General features: G+C 39.7%; 1 protein-coding gene across 3 annotated transcripts in view; it reads left to right on the top strand.

Moving 5' to 3' along the window:
• ect2 (epithelial cell transforming 2) overlaps nucleotides 1-21,345 on the top strand; it is an 84,245-nt gene that overhangs the window by 41,998 nt on the left and 20,902 nt on the right. For all 3 annotated transcript variants that reach the window (XM_043702209.2, XM_043702208.2, XM_087993591.1), the window contains 8 exons: nucleotides 3,998-4,117; nucleotides 8,157-8,225; nucleotides 10,830-10,940; nucleotides 11,541-11,637; nucleotides 12,603-12,684; nucleotides 17,447-17,525; nucleotides 18,016-18,135; nucleotides 20,688-20,826. In XM_043702209.2, the coding sequence (XP_043558144.1) occupies nucleotides 3,998-4,117; nucleotides 8,157-8,225; nucleotides 10,830-10,940; nucleotides 11,541-11,637; nucleotides 12,603-12,684; nucleotides 17,447-17,525; nucleotides 18,016-18,135; nucleotides 20,688-20,826 (817 nt within the window). The remainder of the gene's footprint in view (nucleotides 1-3,997; nucleotides 4,118-8,156; nucleotides 8,226-10,829; nucleotides 10,941-11,540; nucleotides 11,638-12,602; nucleotides 12,685-17,446; nucleotides 17,526-18,015; nucleotides 18,136-20,687; nucleotides 20,827-21,345) is intronic.

The following is a 21,345-nucleotide window of genomic DNA, read 5'->3' as shown; positions in this document are numbered from 1 at the left end:
TGGAGGTGTCTATAGAGCTGATAGTTGATAAATCCCTTGAACTTAATGTTGTCTATATTCCTAGGATGTTGCAGACAGCTGTAGAAGTAGTTGATGCATTGGTGATTATCTTCTAAAACACTGTTAATTCTGAAATGATTCTAGTGCATTGGAAGATAGAAAATGCCATCTGTATTTAAGAAGGGAGCAAGAGAAAACCGAGCTATAGATCTGTTAATCTGACATTGGTGCTAGGCAAGATGCTGGAATTTATTCTGAAGGATGGGATAAATAAACACTTTTTTTTTGCTTCTTAATGATTTGATTGCACATAGCATGAAATTACAGATTATGAAATCATTTGATAGACTTGAGGTTTTGAAGGTGTTATGAATAAAGTTGGTAAAGAAGAGCTGATGAATGTAAACATTTGGGGGCTGGTTAGAAAAATGTTAAACCACAAACAATGAGGGAAAATACTAACGTGGGTGGGTTGATTGATTGATTGGTTGTGACTATACTGATAATTTTAATAAGGTTAATCTGTCCTTGACCTCCTTTCCGGAGGAGTTATAAAGGCATAGGTGCCAAAATGTCTGAACTGGCTACTTTAATAATGGCTAACAGATGCTGCCTAAGTCAACAATCAAAAGGTTTTCAGGATTTTTTTTTAAACACTTGAACAATGAAAGAGGAGTGGCTAGTTCTCCCATTTCAGGTTTAATTCTAGTTTTGGGTTGGTTTTAGCTGGGGACCCAAAGAAACAGCCCCATGCTGGTCCTCTTTCCTGTAAGAACCTATGTTTTAATTTTCCTTTTTACCAAGGATTGTGTTAAAGGATGTTCCAGGATATTGGAACAGCTTTTTGTCAGGTTGCGTTTTCATGTTGATTGGGTTTTTAAATAGCTGTGTTATTCTAAATTTGGTTTTCTTCTCCATGTGTAAATAAATTCTATTTTGTTTAAAACAGTGGTTTGACCAGCTATATTGCTCTTGGGATAGTCACCTTGCATCTGCTTAAAACAATTTGAAAAGTTAGGTTGTGGGCTAAATGTCTGACCTGGTACATAACATGATTGACCAACAGGCAGAAAACAGTAGGAATAAACTGGTCATTCTCTCCAAAGGTAGACTGTGACCAATAGAGTAAGGATCAGTACTTGGTGCCCCAGCAGCTCACGAGCAGTTCACAAGCTATACATTAATGATTTGGAGTTGAGGACCAAATTTGCAGATGATACAAAGATTACAAATGTAGAAAGATGTAAAGCAACTTTGGGTGGATTTGGAAAGGCTGTGTGAATGGGGAAAAAGCATGGCAGATAACCTCACTTTTATTCCCCCAAATGATATTTTACTAACTTTGGTAGGAGAAACTGATTTGCTGATATTTCTTACATAAGGAGTTTAAAAGTATAGATGTATGGAGGGACCTCGGTATCCTTGTCAATAAGTCACTGAAAACTATCATGCAGGTGTAGTAAGCTAGTAGGAAGGCTAATGGGGGCCTTAATTGCAAGAGAATTTGTGCAGAGGAGTACTAAAGCCTGGCTTCAGTTATATAGGAGCTTGGTTGAATTGCATCTGGGATACTGCAGTTTTGGTCCCTTCATCTTGTATAAAGAGAGTGCTGTTGGGTGAGTGTGACGTAGGTTTGCTGTTCCTGTGGTGACAGGACTGTCCTATGAAAAGAGATTGGGCAAATGGGACCTGAATTTTCTAGTATTTTGAAAAATGAGAGAACCTACAAAATATTTAAAGGAGATGATAGATGCAAGTATGATGTTTCCTTTTTTGGGGTGTTTAGGACCAAACATATGATTTTTAAAAATAAGGGTAATGCCATTTTGGTCGAGATAAAGAGAAATAATTTATTCTGAGGATGGTGAACCTTTGGAGCTCTGTTCTATAGAGTATGGATTTCTGATTACGAATCTCTGCCATAAACATACTTGATGCCCAAGGCTATGGGGATGTGTGGATGAGTGAGTAAGAAGAGGCATTGAAGTGTTCAATCAACCATTACCATGTTGAATGGTGAGGCAGGCTTGACACACTGGCCTTCTCCTGTTCCCATGTTCCTTAAGCATCATATATTCCAAGTGTCCTTGAATACAAAACATTTTGGCACAATGATTCTTGAAGGCATATTGATTAGTCAATATGTTCTAATTAAAGCACATCTTTCCGATTAGTTTACATATCCTGGGAGTTCAAAGTTTGTGAGAAGATTTGTAGCTCGGGTGCTCGTTGTTGTGGTTCTGTTCGCCGAGCTGGAAGTTTTTGTTGCAAACGTTTCGTCCCCTGTCTAGGTGACATCCTCAGTGCTTGGGAGCCTCCTGTGAAGCGCTTCTGTGGGGTTTCCTCCGGTATTTATAGTGGCCTGTCCCTGCCGCTTCCGGTTGTCAGTTTCAGCTGTCCGCTGTAGTGGCCGGTATATTGGGTCCAGGTCGATGTGTTTGTTGATGGAGTTTGTGGATGAGTTTGTGGAGAGAGGAAGAAAAGGACAACCAACTCCCATTCCTAGACGTGATGGTACAGAGAACACCAAACGGAGAATTCACCACAAAGGTATACAGGAAAGCCACACACACAGACCAAGTCCTGAACTATGAAAGCAACCACCCCGATACACACAAACGAAGTTGCATCAAGACACTATTCAAAAGGGCCACAACACACTGCAGCACACCAGAACTGCAAAAAGAGGAAGAGGAATACAAGGTATTCGCCAAAAACGGATATCCTCGCAATTTCATCAACAGATGCCTAAGGGAAAGACAATGGAACGAGGACATGCCGCAACCCAAAGGACTAGCCACACTACCATACATCAAGAACATCTCTGAACTGACAGACAGACTACTGCGACCACTAGGACTTATAACAGCACACAAACCAACAGCCACACTTGGACAACAACTCACCAGAACGAAGGACCCGATACCCAGCATAAGCAAAACTAATGTAGTGTACAAAATCCCATGCAAGGACTGCACAAAACACTACATAGGACAAACAGGAAGACCGCTAACGATCCGCATCCACGAACATCAACTAGCCATGAAACGACACGACCAGCTATCCCTAGTAGCCACGCACGCAGACGACAAGCAACATGAATTCGACTGGGACAACACTACCATTATAGGGCAAGCCAAACAAAGAACCGCCAGGGAATTCCTAGAAGCCTGGCACTCCTCCACAAACTCCAACAAACACATCGACCTGGACCCAATATACTGGCCACTACAACGGACAGCTGAAACTGACAACCGGAAGCGGCAGGGATAGGCCACTATAAATGCCGGAGGAAACCCCACAGAAGCGCTTCACAGGAGGCTCCCAAGCACTGAGGATGTCACCTAGACAGGGGACGAAACGTTTGCAACAAAAACTTCCAGCTCGGCGAACAGAACCAAAGCATATCCTGGGATGTGGACACTGCTGGCCAGGTTGGTATTTTGTTGCTTCTCCCTGTTTTTCGTTTTGAATGGCTAGGTCATTTCAGAAGGTAGTTAAGAGTGAGCCACATTGTTGTAGGTGTGGCGTCTTACGTAGGCTAGATCAGGTAGAGATGAGTGGGGTTTTTTTATTCTTCTTTGTGTGGGTGAGCCAGATAAACTTTCACAACAATCAATGATGGTGGTATGATAGCCATTACTGAGGCAACTGTTGCATTGTAGATATTTTTATTTACTGAACTGAAACTGTACCAACTGCAGTAGTGGGACTTTTAACCTGCAACCTTGGGCTTAGTTGCTCCAGATCTGAGGCATTACCACTAGATGATCATTCCCCCACTTTTGGTTAGATGCTTATAGTAAATGGCACACTGGTTGACTTGATGTTCTATCATCTGGTGGTTTGTAATTAAAGTGAAGTAATCCAAATATTGTCCAAAATAATACACATTTTTTTTTTTGCTTGCACAGTTTCTATTCATTCCATTTGTAAATATATCATGAATTTATAAAATTGTGTGCAGATAAAACTTAAATTGTTTATCCTTTGTTAGCTATTTAAGGTTCCTTTGGAAAAAGAGGGCCAACTTGGAGGTCCTATTCTTGCGCAAGAAGAAATAAAAACAATATTTGGCAGTATTCCAGATATTTTGGATGTACACACAAAAATTAAGGTAAGTAAAACTTCTGTACAGAAAATACCGAGATACTATGCAGACAATCATGAACTGCAATTTGTATTAAAATACTAATTGGGGTATTAATTTCCAATTCATGAGGAAGACTTGAAAATTAATATTTACAGAGCATGTGAGTTAATTAAGTAATTTTTTTCCCAGTATTGCTAATCAACCTGTTTGGGAACATTATGTCATGCTTCTGGGGGGGATAGATTTTGAATTCAACCTCTGTGCCACTGAGCCCTACAAGTCATTTTTATCTTGACACTTTTATTAGAACAACTTTAAACATCTATATTGTTAAGAGTGCTGGAGAAACTCAGCATGTCTTGCGGCATCTACATGAAAAGAAATGGAATGAACATTTTTGAGATGAATTTGACTCTTTCTTTTGAACTGCATATTGAATAAAAATGTCATTTTTCTCCAGTTAAGTTAGAGTTTTTCAGTCTTTTGAAAACGCTTGTCCCTGATACGAGAGACCCTGGACTGTTGCAATCTCAAAGTAAAAGAGAATTTTCATAATCAAATGAATCATTTGGGCCTTGTGTCCAGCTTGAAATGCCAATTAACTACCTATAAACACCCAACTCCATACTAAGGTATAACAGTTTATAAAACATTGATAATCCTTTAGTCTTCCAAGACTAACCTGAAAATGTGTAGCTGGAAAAGCGCAGCAGGTCAGGCAGCATTCAAGGAGCAGGAGAATCGACGTTTCGGGCAAGAGCCCTTCAGGAATGAGGAATGTGTGTCCAGCAGGCTAAGATAAAAGGTAGGGAGGAGGGTCTTGGGGGAGGGGTGTTGGAAATGCGATAAGTGGAAGGAGGCCATGGTGAGGGTGATAGGCCGGAATGGGGGTGGGGCAGAGAGATCAGGAAGAAGATTTGTAGGTTAGGAAGGCGGTGCTGAGTACGAGGGATTTGACTGAGACAAGGTGGGGGGAGGGGAAATGAGGAAACTGGAGAAATCTGAGTTCATCCCTTGTGGTTGGAGGGTTCCGAGGCGGAAGATGAAGCACTCTTCCTCCAACCATCGTGTTGCTATGGTCTGGCGATGGAGGAGTCCAAGGACCTGCATGTCCTTGGTGGAGTGGGAGGGGGAGTTGAAGTGTTGAGCCACGGGGTGGTTGGGTTGGTTGGTCCAGGTGTCCCAGAGGTGTTCTCTGAAACGTTCCGCAAGTAGGCGGCCTGTCTCCCCAATATAGAGGAGGCCACATCGGGTGCAGCAGATGCAATAAATGATGTGTGTGGAAGTGCAGGTGAATTTGTGGCAGATATGGAAGGATCCCTTAGGGCCTTGGAGGGAGGTGTGGGTGCAAGTTTTACCTCCCCCTTCCCTCCAAGGAAAACTTCCCCCAAGTCCCTCCTCTCTACCTTTTATCTTAGCCTGCTGGACACACATTCCTCATTCCTGAAGAAGGGTTCTTGCCCGAAAACGTCGATTCTCCTGCTCCCTGGATGCTGCCTGACCTGCTGCGCTTTTCCAGCAACACATTTTCAGCTCTGATCTCCCGCATCTGCAGTCATCACTTTCTCTTCCAAGACTAACCGCCTATCCACAGCCATTACACGCGTTTTTGCCAGTATCTATAGATGTGAACTACTTGCACATTCTCGTAATCTGAACTCCACTTTAACCGTAACAACTGACTTATCCAAACATGCCATGCAGAATTCCAAACAGGTCACGCATTCTTCTCTTTTATTGTTAAAAAAACAACCCCAAGATGTAAAAACCTAGTAATCATAGATTTCTTTACCTCTGTCTTCCTGTCTTTTTTTTTAAATAGTCATCAACTTAAACCAATTTTTCCTTTCGGCAGTTTGTAATTGTTGAATATCAGCAATTGGCTATGTTAAGCAAAGGAATGTTTTTGTATAGCCTATCCAATAAGCGTAAGCCATATGTTGATGCATCATCTTAGTCAAAACCGACAATAGAATTGCATTCGTTGCTCCCAATCCATGCAATCGCAGAAGGTGCAACACCTGACCCTTTATCTCTGCTATGCTGACCATCCAAGGCCCCAAACACTCATTTCAGATTAAGCAGCATTTCACTTGTACCTCTTTCGATTTGGTCTATTGCATTCATTGCTCCCCATAGGGTCCATCTTGTTCTCTCTCTTCACCCCACCAGCCTTCACATGCAAAGAATAACCCTCCGCCATTTTCGCCAACTCCAACCCGACACCACCACTAAACACATCTTCCCTTCCCTCCTCCTGTCTGCATTCCGCAGAGATCGTTCCCTCCCTCCGGGACAACCTAGTCCACTCCTCCATCACACCTAACACTTCTCCCATGCAATCGCAGAAGGTGCAACACCTGCCCCTTTACCTCTTCCATGCTGACCATCCTAGGCCCCAAACATTCATTTCAGATTAAGCAGCGTTTCACTTGTACCTCTTTCAATTTGGTCTATTGCATTCGTTGCTCCCAACTCCTTACAGATGCTGCCAGACCTGCTGAGATTTTCCAGCATTTTCTCTTTTGGTTTTAGATTCCAGCATCCACAGTAATTTGCTTTTAATAAAATTGTTGTTTTGCTTAATTTATCTGCTTAGACATCTGTCATGATAGAGGCTCACTTGTAGATCCATCTGTAATTGTACAAAACTTGTGCATCTTCATGGAATCTGTCATCTGCAGAATTGCTGTTTCTGCTAGTTGCCTGAGGTATTCTGAAAATGAACAACTGCTATCTGTCTGCACAGTTCCCCTTCCCCATCTCCATCATTCTGTAAAGCATGCACTACCTTCCTTTCCTCCAAAAACTATATTCCCTCTCTCCTTCCCTTCAAAAAAAGAACTCTCTCCCTCCCTTCTTCCCTCCCAAACACCACACTACATTCCTCCCTTGCTCCAAAAGTCACATTCCTTCACTTGCTCACCATCCTCCACAAAACATGCTTGCTAGCTCCCCCTCCCCTTCCCCATAAAACATGCCTTCTTCCCACCCACACCCCCTCTGCAACCCCCACCCACCCCAAGGCTGTCCACAAAGTGCCTGGATTCCCTCCTGCCCACCCTCCCACCTTCCTTGCCTCCCTCCCTGTCACTCACTTATTATAAAGTTGAAGGCATGTACTGTACCTTTAAGAATAAGTGAATACCGTTCTGCACCGAGTGCTTACAAGACCAGTCTGGGTGTGCTGGAAAATTGAAAGTATGTAATATTTGGCTATGAAACAGATACTTGAGTTGCTTGCTGTTTTGACGACAATTCGAATTTAACCAATCAATTTAAATTATGCTCCAAAATACTAAAGCCCAACTGAGTTTGAATTTATTGTTTTGCAAACATCAAACCATTGAGACAGTCTGATTTTGGGGATGTAAAAAAGGCAGGCATTTTGAAAATCGGAGCAACTGCCATTGAAACACACTCCATCAAAGGTACCTTTTCAGATGAAACATATTCACAGTAAAAGAAAGACGACGGTCCAGGGAGATCTTCAGACGAAAGAATAAAGACACCGATGATAGCTGCTGTATGGTTTTGAAATTAAAACATTTTCATAAATGTTTTATTGAAACAGTATATTGTTATAGAGTTCACGTTTAGAGTTAAAGAAGAAACTGATATTACTTACTTTAAATAGTGGAATTTGGGAGTTCTCTGTCACTCATATATTTTAACACATTACGAGGCAAGGAGAGCTTTTTTGGGTGTTTGGCTTAATTAACAGAAGGGTTCATCACCATGTTGTAACACAGTTCACAGAATCATGTCTACTGTCTGCAGTAATACAGTACATCCTTTTTCTTTTAATTGAAACTACTTGTATCACATGATTACGATTGCATTTTCTATAGAGTTTTCTTCTGAAGGACTTTGTCAAGGGTTTTATTAAATTCTTTGACATAACCATGATCATGATTCCTATATCTGACCATTTTCTCTCCTTTTGGAATCTTGATGACTTTTCAATGTTTGTCTTGGAATGTATGCTTACTTTGGTCTGAGGTAATCAATACAACATTTTACAGCATACCTGAATGGCATTTTGTTTTGTTTCTTTCCATAGACTGATCTTGAGGAACTTATTTTGAATTGGTCAGAAAACCACAGTATAGGTGGCATTATTCAAAAATATGTGAGTATTTTTAAGGTTTTTTTTGTTTCAAGAAAAAATTCACCCCCTCCCAGCCTAGTAGGTAAAATAATAGTTGGATTTGCATTGGCTGCAAATTTCTAATTGAGGCCTTCATTCTGTGAAATTGAATTTCAGCAAGTAATGCTGCATTTCACCCAGTGATATTAGTCTAAAGAATGGGAAAGATTCATGTTTCTTCTGACTGGCCTCCGGTTGTCAGTTGATGATAGGATCTCACAAATCCAATTTGGCCAAATTTCATGTTATTATAATAGAATGTAATACGTTCAGTTAAGCTCACCAGTAATCTGTTCACTGACTCTCATTTTGACTTCTGTAATATTCATAGTTCAGATAATCAAGCAACTGTTGTGCAAGCTATAGGACTTAGATAAAATTCAGGCTTAGACTAAATGGCAAATAGCATTCATGCTGCACAAGTGCGAAGCAGTCTCCAAGTAAACCCTTTCTTTTTCCCTATGATTTGTAATTGCTTAAATCATTGAATCTCCCACAATCAAATTTCCTTGACCACCAGTGACATGTAGTGGACTAGCCCCATTAATTAACAAGAGTTGCATGTGGGGTGGTCCTATAATCAAACTGGAACCAGGACAGTTTGGTATTGAGTGAAGTTGTAGGCTGTTTTCTTTTAAGCCTGTTTTCAAAGTTTGGACTGCTCTATCTGCCACCATTGGACAATGGATGGTATGGAGTTGTATGGCTTGTCAAATGCCACTTTACTTTAGGAAATACTCAAATTTCTTGCTGATAAATGATTAGTCTGTTGTTTGTGACCAATACCTCTGCATTTCATGTATTACAAAACATGCTCTCAACTTTTCAATCGTCATCCCCATGTTTGACAAATGAAGTCTATGCATGTCCAACCACTTTGAATGGGTGCCCAGAATGACTAAAAATATAGAGCCTGTGAAAAGGCAAAGTTGACTTGTAATGTGTATAGAGTTTGCCTAACCATTCCCACAAATTGTGTATTTTGCTAGGAGTGACTCATCCAACTCTTGAGCTTGTTCTCCATCTACAAGGCACAACCAGGAACATGATTAAAATATCTCCCCTTGCCTTGATCAGTTCAGTTCCAACATTATTCAGGAAACTGAATACCATCCAGGGCAGACAGACTATTTGATTTTCAACCCATTCACAATATCTGAGTTCAACAATGTGTGTAGTATCTACATAATGGGCTGTAGTAACTTGTCAGTGATTCTTCAGCACATTTCAAACCCATGACCTCTACTGTGGTATCAGATAATGGTTCTGAAGGAATTAATGTTCTTATTACATTTGAGCTCCACCTCTTCTGATGCCCCCAACTGTGGGGTGAAATAGTGAGCTCTTCTACAGATATGTTCTATCTTACTCCCAAAAGTCTTAATAATTATTATTGGTTTGTAATGAAATTGTATTTCTTGCTATGATGAAACAAATCATCTCATTAATTAACTAAGAACCATGCTTTCTTCTGTAAAGATGACAGTGGTGTATCCTTTACTGCTGGTAATCAGATTGGTCATAAAGAGGATTGGTGGCAGTGACCCACCTCTAACCATCTTTTACTCTGAACCACATACTGGCACAGGATACAGATACTATAAGATGTCAGCAACACTGCCACCTACAAGTTAACTTCTAATTTACACAGCATCCTTAGAAATATCTCACCATTTCTTCTTCATTGCTGGGTCAAAATCCTAGAATTTCCAACTCTAAGCATTCTTGAGGTGTATACTACATGAACTGCGTTGGTTTGTGAAGATTGCTTACCATTGCTTTCCTGAGCAATTGGACATAAGCAATAAATACCAGCCTTGCTAATGACCCCCTCCGTCTAAGTTATTTTTCTTATTTTAAGTAAATGTTTTTGACCATTTTCGACATCCTGAATTACATTTTCTGGGATGCTACCTGGACTGGAAGGTTTGTTATCAGAAGAGGTTGGATAGGCTGGGACTTTTTCACTGGATTGTAGAAGACTGGGGGTTGACCTTATAGGGGTATATACAATCATGAGGGGCATGGATAAGGTTGATAGCTTTTCTGCATGGTAGGGGAGTCTAAAGCTAGAGGAATAGGTTTAAGGTGAGTGGACAGATACAAAAGTAGAGAGGGGTAAGTTTTTCACACCGACATTGGTGAATGTCTGGAACAGGCTGCCAGAAGCATTAGTGGAAGCAAATGCAGTTTTGACATTTAAGAAACATTTAGACAGGTACATGGATGGAATAGTTATGGAGGGATCTGAGACAAATACAGGCAAATGGGATTAGTTTAAATTGTGAAAACTGGGCAGCGTGGACAAGTTGCTTTCTCTTGGAGTTGTATTTGGGTTTAAAAACTGTTATGACAAACATACTTAAGCACTGAAGGATTCTTCATTGGTGCAGAAATTTCAAGCTGTGTAACACCAGGAATCCTGAGGTATTTCAACAGAAGATTTTAAAATGGTCCTTTTCATTGCAAAGACCAAAGTCCTTGTGTGCTCTGAAGAACACTTTCTAGTCATCAAATTAAATAACAGCTAAATTGTTTTACATTTGATGCAATGGATACATATTGAAACTGGCATTTTTGTTACAGTCAAAGGACTTGGTGAAGACCTATCCGCCATTTGTGAACTTCTTTGAAATGAGCAAAGATACTATTGCGAAGTGTGAAAGGCAGAAACCAAGGTTTCATGCCTTCTTAAAGGTATGGGATTTATTTGACACATTTGTTCCCTCGTTTCTAATCCTTTCTCTGAAGGGTGCACATGGCCTTCCATTTACCTGAAACCATTGACAGTGAATTCAGTTAACTAATTCATATTACCTAATTCATACTGAAACTTGCTTCCAAAGTAATGTTTTAACTCCATCTGAAAGTAGTGTCACACGAGACTCAACATTAACTCCCTTTCTTTTCACAGCTGCTGAGATTCTTCAGCATTTTCTGTTTTAATTTTCGGTTTCCAAAATCCACAGTTTTGTTTGTTTAAGAAGTTAAAGTTTCATTGCGCATACCTCTTTTTAAAATGGTTGAGGGGCAATATGACTGGGAAGGTTTCAGCTAACAATTTTCCTTCATCTGCAAGATGTTTGCCTCCTGTTATGTAGAAAATTATTTAACTTTGCTTGACAACTATGCACAGAGCCTGAAAAGAGCTTGTCACTCCAGGATAGTTTGTAATTTCTTGATGCTGAAGTTTTAAATAAGACTCATTTTAGCATTTCAAAGTTATTTGACTGATTAGTTTATCATTTTCTGACAAATTTTTATGAAGTTTTTTTATTCCCCTCATTATCACTACAGATTAATCAAGCTAAACCTGAATGTGGTCGCCAGAGCCTGGCTGAACTGCTTATACGACCTGTACAGAGGTTGCCAAGTGTGGCCTTGCTGTTGAATGGTATTGAATCTTGGAAATGTTACTATAGAACATTTACAGAATGCGCAAATGGGCCTGGACAATCTGAACTATCTTACCACTACCTGCATCAAAATCCACGGGCAATTTCACCAAAACTTACATTTCTGCTTTCAGATTTTGTATATCTGCTCTGAGAAATAATTATGTAGTGTAGTTATTTTAATCCATCTGTTTAGAGCTGTAAAATGAAACCTTCTAGAGCAAGTGGAACTTGAACTCTGGCCTCCTGGCTCAGAGGTAGGGGCAGTACCCCTGCAATAATAAGTATATAACTGAATTTAGTCTAGTAAGAAATTAAAAGCTAATGTTTAAAGCTCGCATCTTAATTAGACCAGATCAGGTAAAGGTGGCAGATTTCCTTGCCTGAAAGGCATGAGTGAACCAGATAGATTTTTTTTTACATCAGTTGAATGCTGCATGGTTGTTTCACAGTTCCTTTAGCTCAAATGTCACCATTTGCTTTTGTGGGCTTTGGATCCATGTTCTCAGAACATTAGTGTGTGGTTCTGGGTCACTGATTGATATTGCTATTACATCACTTCACTTCCCCACTGTTGTGGACAGTTGCACTTGCTAAAGATAAATTGTAGAGAATTAAGTCAAAAAGGTTTTTTTTTCCTTTTTTTGTTGGTTCCCCCGCTTCTTGTTGCAGACCCAGCCGAGCAGCGATGCTGTTCACTGACCGAGCAAGCCAAGTTCTAGTGGTGTTTTTGAGCCAGTCTTAGTACTGATACTCTCCCCAGAGAGCAATCCATGCCTTTGCCGCACTGATTTCTTCTAAATGCTGTTAAACTTGAAGTCCTGACTTAATTAACTGAATGAGAGCCTATTTAATGTAGCCCACTTCAAGGCTTGCCTGAGACATGACTTCTATTTCAGCTTAGCATGACTTGAATGAAACTTTAATTGCCTGGGGTTTAACTCAAATTTATCTTTTTGTTTAGACCTTCGCAAGCATACAGATGATGCTAATCCTGACAAAATCAGTTTGGAAAATGCGATTGAATTGCTAAAAGAAGTAATGACGTAGGTTCCTTTTTTGTATACAATGATGCATTGATAGTTAATTGACCAAGGCAGTATCCTTAATTTTCATACTGTTATTCAAATGGTGAAATGTTTTATATGAGGCGGTACTTCTGACAGGCCTTACTTCCTACAGATCTTCCATGACTTAAGGGCGAAATATGAATGTAAGTTGGACCGAATTGGACTTTAAGGTTCAGTCTTTTAATGTTGCTAGATATTAATTGAAGATTTTTTTTGCACTCTTGCAATCGTTACTTTTTTTAAAATCCCTCAAATATCCTTTTTTCTTAAATACTTTAACTATCTTTCTCCTTTTGCTTTTCGTACATGGGGACCTTCACTCTCTGGGCTTTAGTTTGCTTCCTCCTAATCCAAACAGTAAAAGTTAAATTTGTCAGCCATGTGGTTTTGAATTTTTAAATTTATTTTTAAAATAGCTGTTCAATGGCTATAGGGAAATGTTTTTGGACAAAAACAAAATCAGGAAATTGGGTAAAACCATTTGTAATACATAGTTTCTACTCTTTTGAAAAATTCTCAAATTGTTCAAAGTTCTTTCTGGAGTTTTAAAAAAAAAAATTCACTTTTTTTCTAATGTCAGCAAATACAGCCATCAAATTGTGCCAACACAGTAATTAGAAGTGAGATGAATAACCATTATCAACACTAAGTTAAAAGTCGCACAGTGCCAGATTATAGTCCAACAGGTTTACTTGGAAGCACTAGCTTTCGGTGTGCTTCCAAATAAACTTGCTGGACTATAATCTGGTGCTGTGATTTTTTTTTTTAACGTTGTACACCCCAGTCTAACAACGGCACTTCGAAATTATTAACACAAACATAAACAGACAGATGTGGCCTTGCTTTTTTTTTGGAATAAAATTAAAGCTATACAAGTATTTAAAATGTGGGTGCTTCAGATAAGTGTGCTGCCTCTTTAGAATATTTGATAATTTTGAAGGAAGAATTCGTTCATAACTGTGTTAATATGTATTCACAGCATAGAGGAGAGCTTACTGAAAGTATGCTGTATGGGCTAATGGGCATTATTGGAGAGCTCCCTTTAACTGAAAATTGGCTAATATTTTGGAGTTTGATGGATTGACTCAAACTAGGAAGTTAAAAATAATATTTAATCAAATTTGGCCTATCATCTCTGCATTGTGCCAATTTTCTGACTTTTTCCTATATCCCTGCACATTCTCTCTTCAGATAATTATCTAATGCTTGCTTGACTATCTTGATTGAGCCTGCCTCCACGACATGTGCAGGCATTCCATTTTGAGCCACTTGGTTTGTGAGAAGCTTTTTTTTTGTTCCAAACATTGCACTTTTTTCTGCATAGCTGTAGCCTGTCATTCTCAATTCTTTTGAGTGGGGACAGTTTTTTTTTTTTTTCCCTGTCTGCCTTGTCAACCCCTCATGATTTTTAAAACATGGTAATTTGACAATTAGAAGATCCTTGGGAATAATAGAACATTACAGCGCAGTACAGGCCCTTCAGCCCTCGATGTTGCGCTGACCTGTCATACCAACCTGAAGCCCATCTAACCTACACTATTCTATGTACATCCATATGCTCGTCCAATGACGACTTAAATATACTTTAAAGTTGGCGAATCTACTACCGTTGCAGGCAAAGCATTCCATACCCATTCTACTCTCTCTGAGTAAAGAAACTACCTCTGAGATCTGTCCTATATGTATCACCCCTCAATTTAAAGCTATGCCCCCTCGTGCTCACCGTCACCATTCTTGGGGAAAAACGCTCTCCCTGTCCACCCTATCTAACCCTCCGATTATCTTATGTCTCTATTAAGTCACCTCTCCATCATCTTCTCTCTAATGAAAACAGCCTCAAGTCCCTCAGCCTTTCCTTGTAAGACCTTCCCTCCATACCAGGCAACACACTAGTAAATCTCCTCTGCACCCTTTCCAAAGCTTCCACATCCTTCTTATAATGCGGTGACCAGAACTGTACACAATACTCCAAGTGCAGCCGCACCAGAGTTTTGTACAGCTGCAGCATAATCTCATGGTTCTGGAACTCGATCCCTCTGTTAATAAAAGCTAAAACAATGTATGCCTTCTTAACAACCCTGTCAACCTGGGTGGCAACTTTCAAGGATCTGTGTACCTGGACACCGAGATATCTCTGCTCATCTACACTACCAAGAATCTTACTATTAGCCCAGTACTTTGCATTCCGGTTACCCCAACCAAAGTGAATCACCTCATACTTGATCGCCTTAAACTCCATTTGCCACCCCTCAGCCCAGCTCTGCAGCTTATCTATGTCTCTCTGTAACCTACTACATCCTTCGTCACTATCCACAACTCCACCGACCATAGTATTGTCTGCAAATTTACTAACCCACCCTTCTACGCCCTCATCCAGGTCGTTTATAAAAATGACGAACAACAGTGGACCCAACACCGATCCTTGCGGTACACCGCTGGTAACTGGACTCCAGGATGAACATTTCCCATCAACTACCACCCTCTGTCTTCTTTCAGCAAGCCAATTACTGATCCAAACTGCTATATCTCCCACAGTCCCATTCTTCCGCATTTTGTACAATAGCCTACTGTGGGGCACCTTATCGAATGCCTTGCTGAAATATATATACACCACATCAACAGGTTTACTCTCATCTACCTGTTGGTCACCTTCTCAAAGAATTCAATAAGGTTTGTAAGGCATGACCTACCCTTCACAAAACCGTGCTGACTATCCCCAGTCAAATTATTCTTTTCTAGATGGTTATAAATCCTCTCTTATAACCTTTTCGAACACCTTACCAACAACTGAAGTGAGGCTCACTGGTCTATAATTATCAGGATTGTCTCTCCTCCCCTTCTTGAAGAGGGGAACCACATTTGCTATCCTCCAGTCTTCTGGCACGATGACGATTTAAAGATCAATGCCAAAGGCTCGGCAATCTCCTCCCTGGCTTCCCAGAGGATCCTAGGATAAATCCCATTCGGCTCAGGGGACTTATCTATTTTCACACTCTGCAGGATTTCTAATACCTCTTCCTTGTGAACCTCAATCACACCTAGTCTAGTAACTGTATCTCAGTATTCTCCTCGACAACATTGTCATTTTCTAGAGTGAATACTGTCGAAAAATATTCATTAAGTGCTTCCCCTATCTCCTCTGACTCCACACACAACTTCCCACTACTATCCTTGATTGGCCTTAATCTTACTCTCGTCATTCCTTTAGTCCTTAAATACCTATAGAAAGCTATAGGGTTTACCCTGATCCTATCCGCCAACAACTTTTCATGTCTCCTCCTGGCTCTTCTGAGCTCTCTCTTTAGGTCTTTCCTGGCTACCTTGTAACCCTCAAGCACCCTAACTGAGCCTTTACATCTCATCCTAACATAAGCCTTCTTCTTTCTCTTGACCAGAGATTCCACTTCCTTCGTAAACCATGGCTCCCGTGCTCTACAGCTTCCACCTTGCCTGACAGGTACATACTTATTGAGGACACACCGGAGCTTTTCTTTGAATAAACTCCACATTTTTAATGTGCCCATCCCCTGCAGTTTCCTTCCCCATCCAATGCTTCCTAAATCTTGCCTAATTGCATCATAATTGCCTTTCCCCCAGCTGTAACTCTTGCCCAGTGGTATACACCTATCCCTTTCTATCACTAAAGTAAACATAACCGAATTGTGATCGCTATCACCAAAGTGCTCACCTACTTCCAAGTTTAACACCTGGCCAGGATCATTACCCAGTACCAAATCTAACGTGGCTTCGCCCCTTGGTGGCCTGTCTACATACTGTGTCAGGAAGCCCTCCTGCACACACTGGACAAAAACTGACCCATCTATCGTACTCGTACTATAGTGTTCCCAGTCAATATTTGGAAAGTTAAAGTCCTCCATGACAACTTCCCTGTCTCTCTCACTCTTATCGAGAATCATCTTTGCTATTCTTTCCTCTACATCTCTGGAACTATTCAGAGGCCTATAGAAAACTCCCAGCAGGGTGACCTCTCCTTTCCTGTTTCTAACCTCAGCCCATACTACCTCAGTTGACGAGTCCCCAAACATCCTTTCTGCAACTGTAATACTGTCCTTGACCAACAATGCCACACCTCCCCTTTTTTACCATCTTTTTTGTTCTTACTGAAACATCTAAATCCTGGAACCTGCAACAACCATTCCTGTCCCTGCTCTATCCATGTCTTCGAAATGGCCACAACATCGAAGTCCCAGATACCAACCCATGCTGCAAGTTCACCCACCTTATTCTGGATGCTCCTGGCTTTGAAGTAGACACACTTCAAGCCAACATTTTGCTTGCCGGTGCCATCTTGTGTCCCTGAAACTTGATTTTGAACCTCCCTACTCTCAACCTTTTTTCTTTACTTGAACTACAATTTTGGTTCCCATCCCCTTGCTGGATTAGTTTTAAACCCACCCCATTAGCCTTAGTGAATTTCTCCCCGCTTCCTCTCTCTTTCTCCCCCCCCCAGGATATTGGTATCCCTCTGGTTCAGGTGAAGGCCATCCTGCTTGAAGAGGTCCCACCTACCCCAGAAAGAGCCCCAATTATACAAGAATCCAAAACTCTGATCACTGCATGCAACATATGAAAATTCCTAATTGTTTTGATCAGTGTTCTGAAAGCAGAGTGTAAATGCACCAAGAATTTTCATTTCTTTACTTGAACATAAAATAAAATAAAGATGAACTTCCTGACTCTTTTTTTTTTATGTAAAGTTTTTCTCATTACTTTTTAGGCATATCAATGAAGATAAAAGGAAAACTGAAGGTCAACGACAAATCTTTGATGTTGTTTATGAAGTAGATGGTTGTCCTGTAAGTACATAACCTGTTTTAATATAGCTACAAATGTATGCTTTTTGTTTTACTCAGATTTGGGATATTATTGATCATGCCTCTAATTTTATAAAATTTCCTGCAATTTTCCTTCTGAAACTTGCTGGTTGACTCAGAGGAAGCTCCTACAGTGGCTAGGTCTAACTGCATAGATCCAGTTATTGTGGGCAAAGTTTTTGATTTTGTAGCTACAATTTGTCGGTTGGTGAGGTTAGATGGATGAACTGTAATGTGTCACTGACAAATTTCACAAATTTAGTAATCCATTTCACAACTGCCAATACCTGATGCCCCAATTTGCAAAAGTGACTTAAGTTTGTGCCTTTTTCCTCTACTTTGTCAACTGGCGCTTGTGTGCAAAATGGTCACTTGATGCTTTATGCCTTAAAAGGGTGAAAATTATTTTTTAATGAATGTTTTTAAAGAAAATAATTCTGTTATGATTATTAAATATCTGCCTTTTATATAGGCCAACTTGTTGTCATCTCATCGCAGTCTTGTACAGCGAGTTGAGACCATTGTGCTAGATGATGACTTGTGTGACCGAGGTGAACAGGTGACTCTGTTCTTATTCAATGACTGCCTGGAGGTAGGAGTATTCATTTCTTTCATTCTGAGGAAGGGTGTAACTGACTCAGTTGAATTCTAGTGCAATAATCAAATGCAAACTGGGTTTATGTATATTACTTTGTAAAATAAATCTCTGTACATCCGAAAGGGTGTACACGTCTTGAAAGGTCACTAGCGAATTTTAAAACTCAAACTTTTATGTACCTTGAATTTCATGTTATGTGCAGATTAAGACTCTGCTGAGGCAATCATAGCTTTCTTCTGGAGTATGTTATTTTTAAAGATTCAGCAGATTGCCCAACATGACAAAATTCCCAATTGTTTTGCACTTGAAACCAATCTTGTATTTAACATCCACCAGTGGAAGGTCATGTAGAATGGAAGCCACAATTGTATAAAGATGTTGTCTGCCTTCTCTTCAGAACTACTTCCATAAAATATTGGACTGCAGTTGCTGCAGGCCCACAAGATGGTCAGAAATTAAATATTAGCTAACTGTCTGAAAATGTTGTTGATAAAATGTGGAGCTGGAAAGGCACAGCAGTTCAGGCAGCATCAGAGGAGCAGGAAAGTCAATGTTTCGGGTGGGGTCCTGATGTGAAAGGTCCCTTCAGGACGCCACCTGAAATGTTGACCTTCCCGCTCCTCCTATGCTGCCTGATCTGTGCCTTTCCATCTTCACATTTTATCGACTCTGACTTCCAGCATCGACAGTCCACCTTATCCCCAAGTGTCTGAAAATGTTGATCATTTGACATTTGGTTCAGTTAATTTCCATGATTTGAATTCCAAAATCTACCATTGACGGTAAGGGTGTATTTGGGAAATTGTGCCCGCAGGTGCATGCATTAAGTTTCTGCTAGGATTTAATGTGTGTGATCTCAAAATCAAAGTCTTCAAGAATCATTGCAGTCAGTGTAATAAAATGTAATAGTTTTCTTCCTTCCTATTACATAATATAGTTAAAGAATAAATCTGAAGATGGGTTTACTGACTAGAATTGAACCTTTCTGATAATGATACCTATACCTCCATCTGAGAGTGATTTGATGTTAAAATTGGTAGAAACTGCTTCAATCACAATTGTTATGATGCAGAAGAAGCCCATTTACCATTAGGTCTCTGAATAAGCATCATGATTTAATGTCATTCTCCTGTCCTTTCCTTTGAACTCTGCATATTATTTCTGTTCAAATAATCATTTGATGCTTTACTGAATGCATGGTTGAGCCTGTTTCCACACAATGCACTGCGGACCTGACTTGCTGTGTGAAAAATACTTTTCTAGCATCGTATTTACTACTTTGCAGATCACTTTAATCTGTGTCCTCTTGTTCTTGATCTTTACAGGTGGGAACAGTTTATCACTATCCAGATCCCTCATCATTATGAAAAGTTGGAATAAATTTCCTTTGCTGTCGCCCTTCCAAGGGAAATAGTCCCAACTTGCTCATTATATTTTCAAACTGAAGTTTCTTGTTCCTGGAATTATTCTTGAAAACATCTTCCCCATTCCTTTACAAAGTATTCACGTTCTTTCTGAAGTATGGCACCCAGAACTGTATACAATACTTGAGCTGAATTTTGCCTCCTGTCTCATACAGATTTGACATGAGCTTTCTGTTCTTGTCCTCTGTCCCTTCTCAGAAGACCTTGGATACGTTTGAATTATTAACACTTGCCACCTATCATGCACAGATACATCAACTCTTTGCTGCTGCATACCCTTTAGAATAGTACCCCTATTTTATATTGTCTGTCCAATGTCTTTCTACCGAAATGCATTCACTTATACTTCTCTGCTTTGAACTTTTATCTGCCTATGCCAGCAACTTGTCCTGTTTTGTTTGATGTTTTGCAATGTCCTTTTCATAGTTTACAATGCTTCCATGTTTTGAATCTGCAACATTGAAATTGTTCCCTTGGTCCAAAATCAAGGTTATGTAATATATCAATTTTGCTAACTAAATTCACTCCTCAGTTTTTTGTCTCTCAAAGATTTTCCACCACTGAGGTGGTCTGTGTTTGCTGAGCTTATCCTCTTGTGGTCCTTTGGTGTACGCATTGATTTCTTATTGAATTACTTTTCTGTCGTCAAAAATTAAACTCTTCCAGCTAATACTTGTGCACCTAGAAAATGGGTGCTCTCTGAAAAAAACTTCTAAGAACAATTGGCAGGATTTTGCCATTGGGCATTGTCAGTTTGTGAATTGAATCTTGAATCAACATGAGGTTGCAGAAAGATGAATGCTGGTGATTTTGGTCGTTACTCCACTTGTTTGAAATTGTGGCTTTTTTTAATGGTTTGGCTGATTATTGCTAGCATAAATGAGCAGAAAATCTACCAAAGTTTTTTAATTATAAATTTTTATGTATTGAAGCTTAGAATCATATGAAATAATGAACTGTTTTTGTTTCACTAATGGTGAAGATTTTAATTGTATAAACGTGAACATTGCAATGTTTATCTTTCAAAATACTAATTATCTTTTGCAGCCATGAAATCTTACGTGGAAAAAAAAATTGCTTCCTTTGTCTTATGCACTTGATGTTGGCAAAATTTTGTTACAGATTGCAAGGAAGCGCCATAAAGTGATTAGTTCTTTCAAGAGTCCTCATGGTCAAACACGCCCTCCTGCCTCCCTGAAACACATTATGCTAATGCCTCTTTCCCAAATAAAGAGAGTATTGGATATTAAGGAGACTGATGGTTAGTACAGACATTAATTGGATTAAACATTTAAATGTATTTTATTTCTCCTTGCTACTCTGCATCTTGAGAGATTTCCATGTTGAAAAAGCTTTTTTGAAATTTTATAAATATTTAAATAATTTGATGCATCCATTTTGCTTGTGGTATGCAAAGTGCAGTTATTATTTGTTGCATTTTCTTTTGTCATTGGTTTCGGTGACTAGAAAGGGAGCAAGAATTACTATTTATTCCAAGTATTTAGACTCCTACTCATCGAGTCATAGTTAGATAGGATGGAAACAAACCCTTTTAATCCAACTCGTCCATGCTGACCAAATTTCTCAAACTAGTCCCGTTTGCCTACATTTGGCCCATCTCCTCTTAACGCTCGACTCATTGTCACAGCATTTAAAGAAACCCAAGTGCAATAACAAAAATGTTTCATCAATAAATTATACTAAAATAACACATGGCTATGTGTAGGACTGTATTGTGAGGAATAATCAACAAAATGTCAGAGACTCCTGATTTTCTGTT

The sequence above is a fragment of the Chiloscyllium plagiosum genome, unplaced genomic scaffold (assembly GCF_037043375.1).
Source record: "Chiloscyllium plagiosum isolate Xiang-an unplaced genomic scaffold, Cpla_swu_hap1 HiC_scaffold_13, whole genome shotgun sequence".
NCBI classification, from domain to species: Eukaryota; Metazoa; Chordata; class Chondrichthyes; order Orectolobiformes; family Hemiscylliidae; genus Chiloscyllium; species Chiloscyllium plagiosum.
Note: the sequence above shows the minus strand (reverse complement) of the source record. Positions and strands in the feature narration are given on the sequence as shown.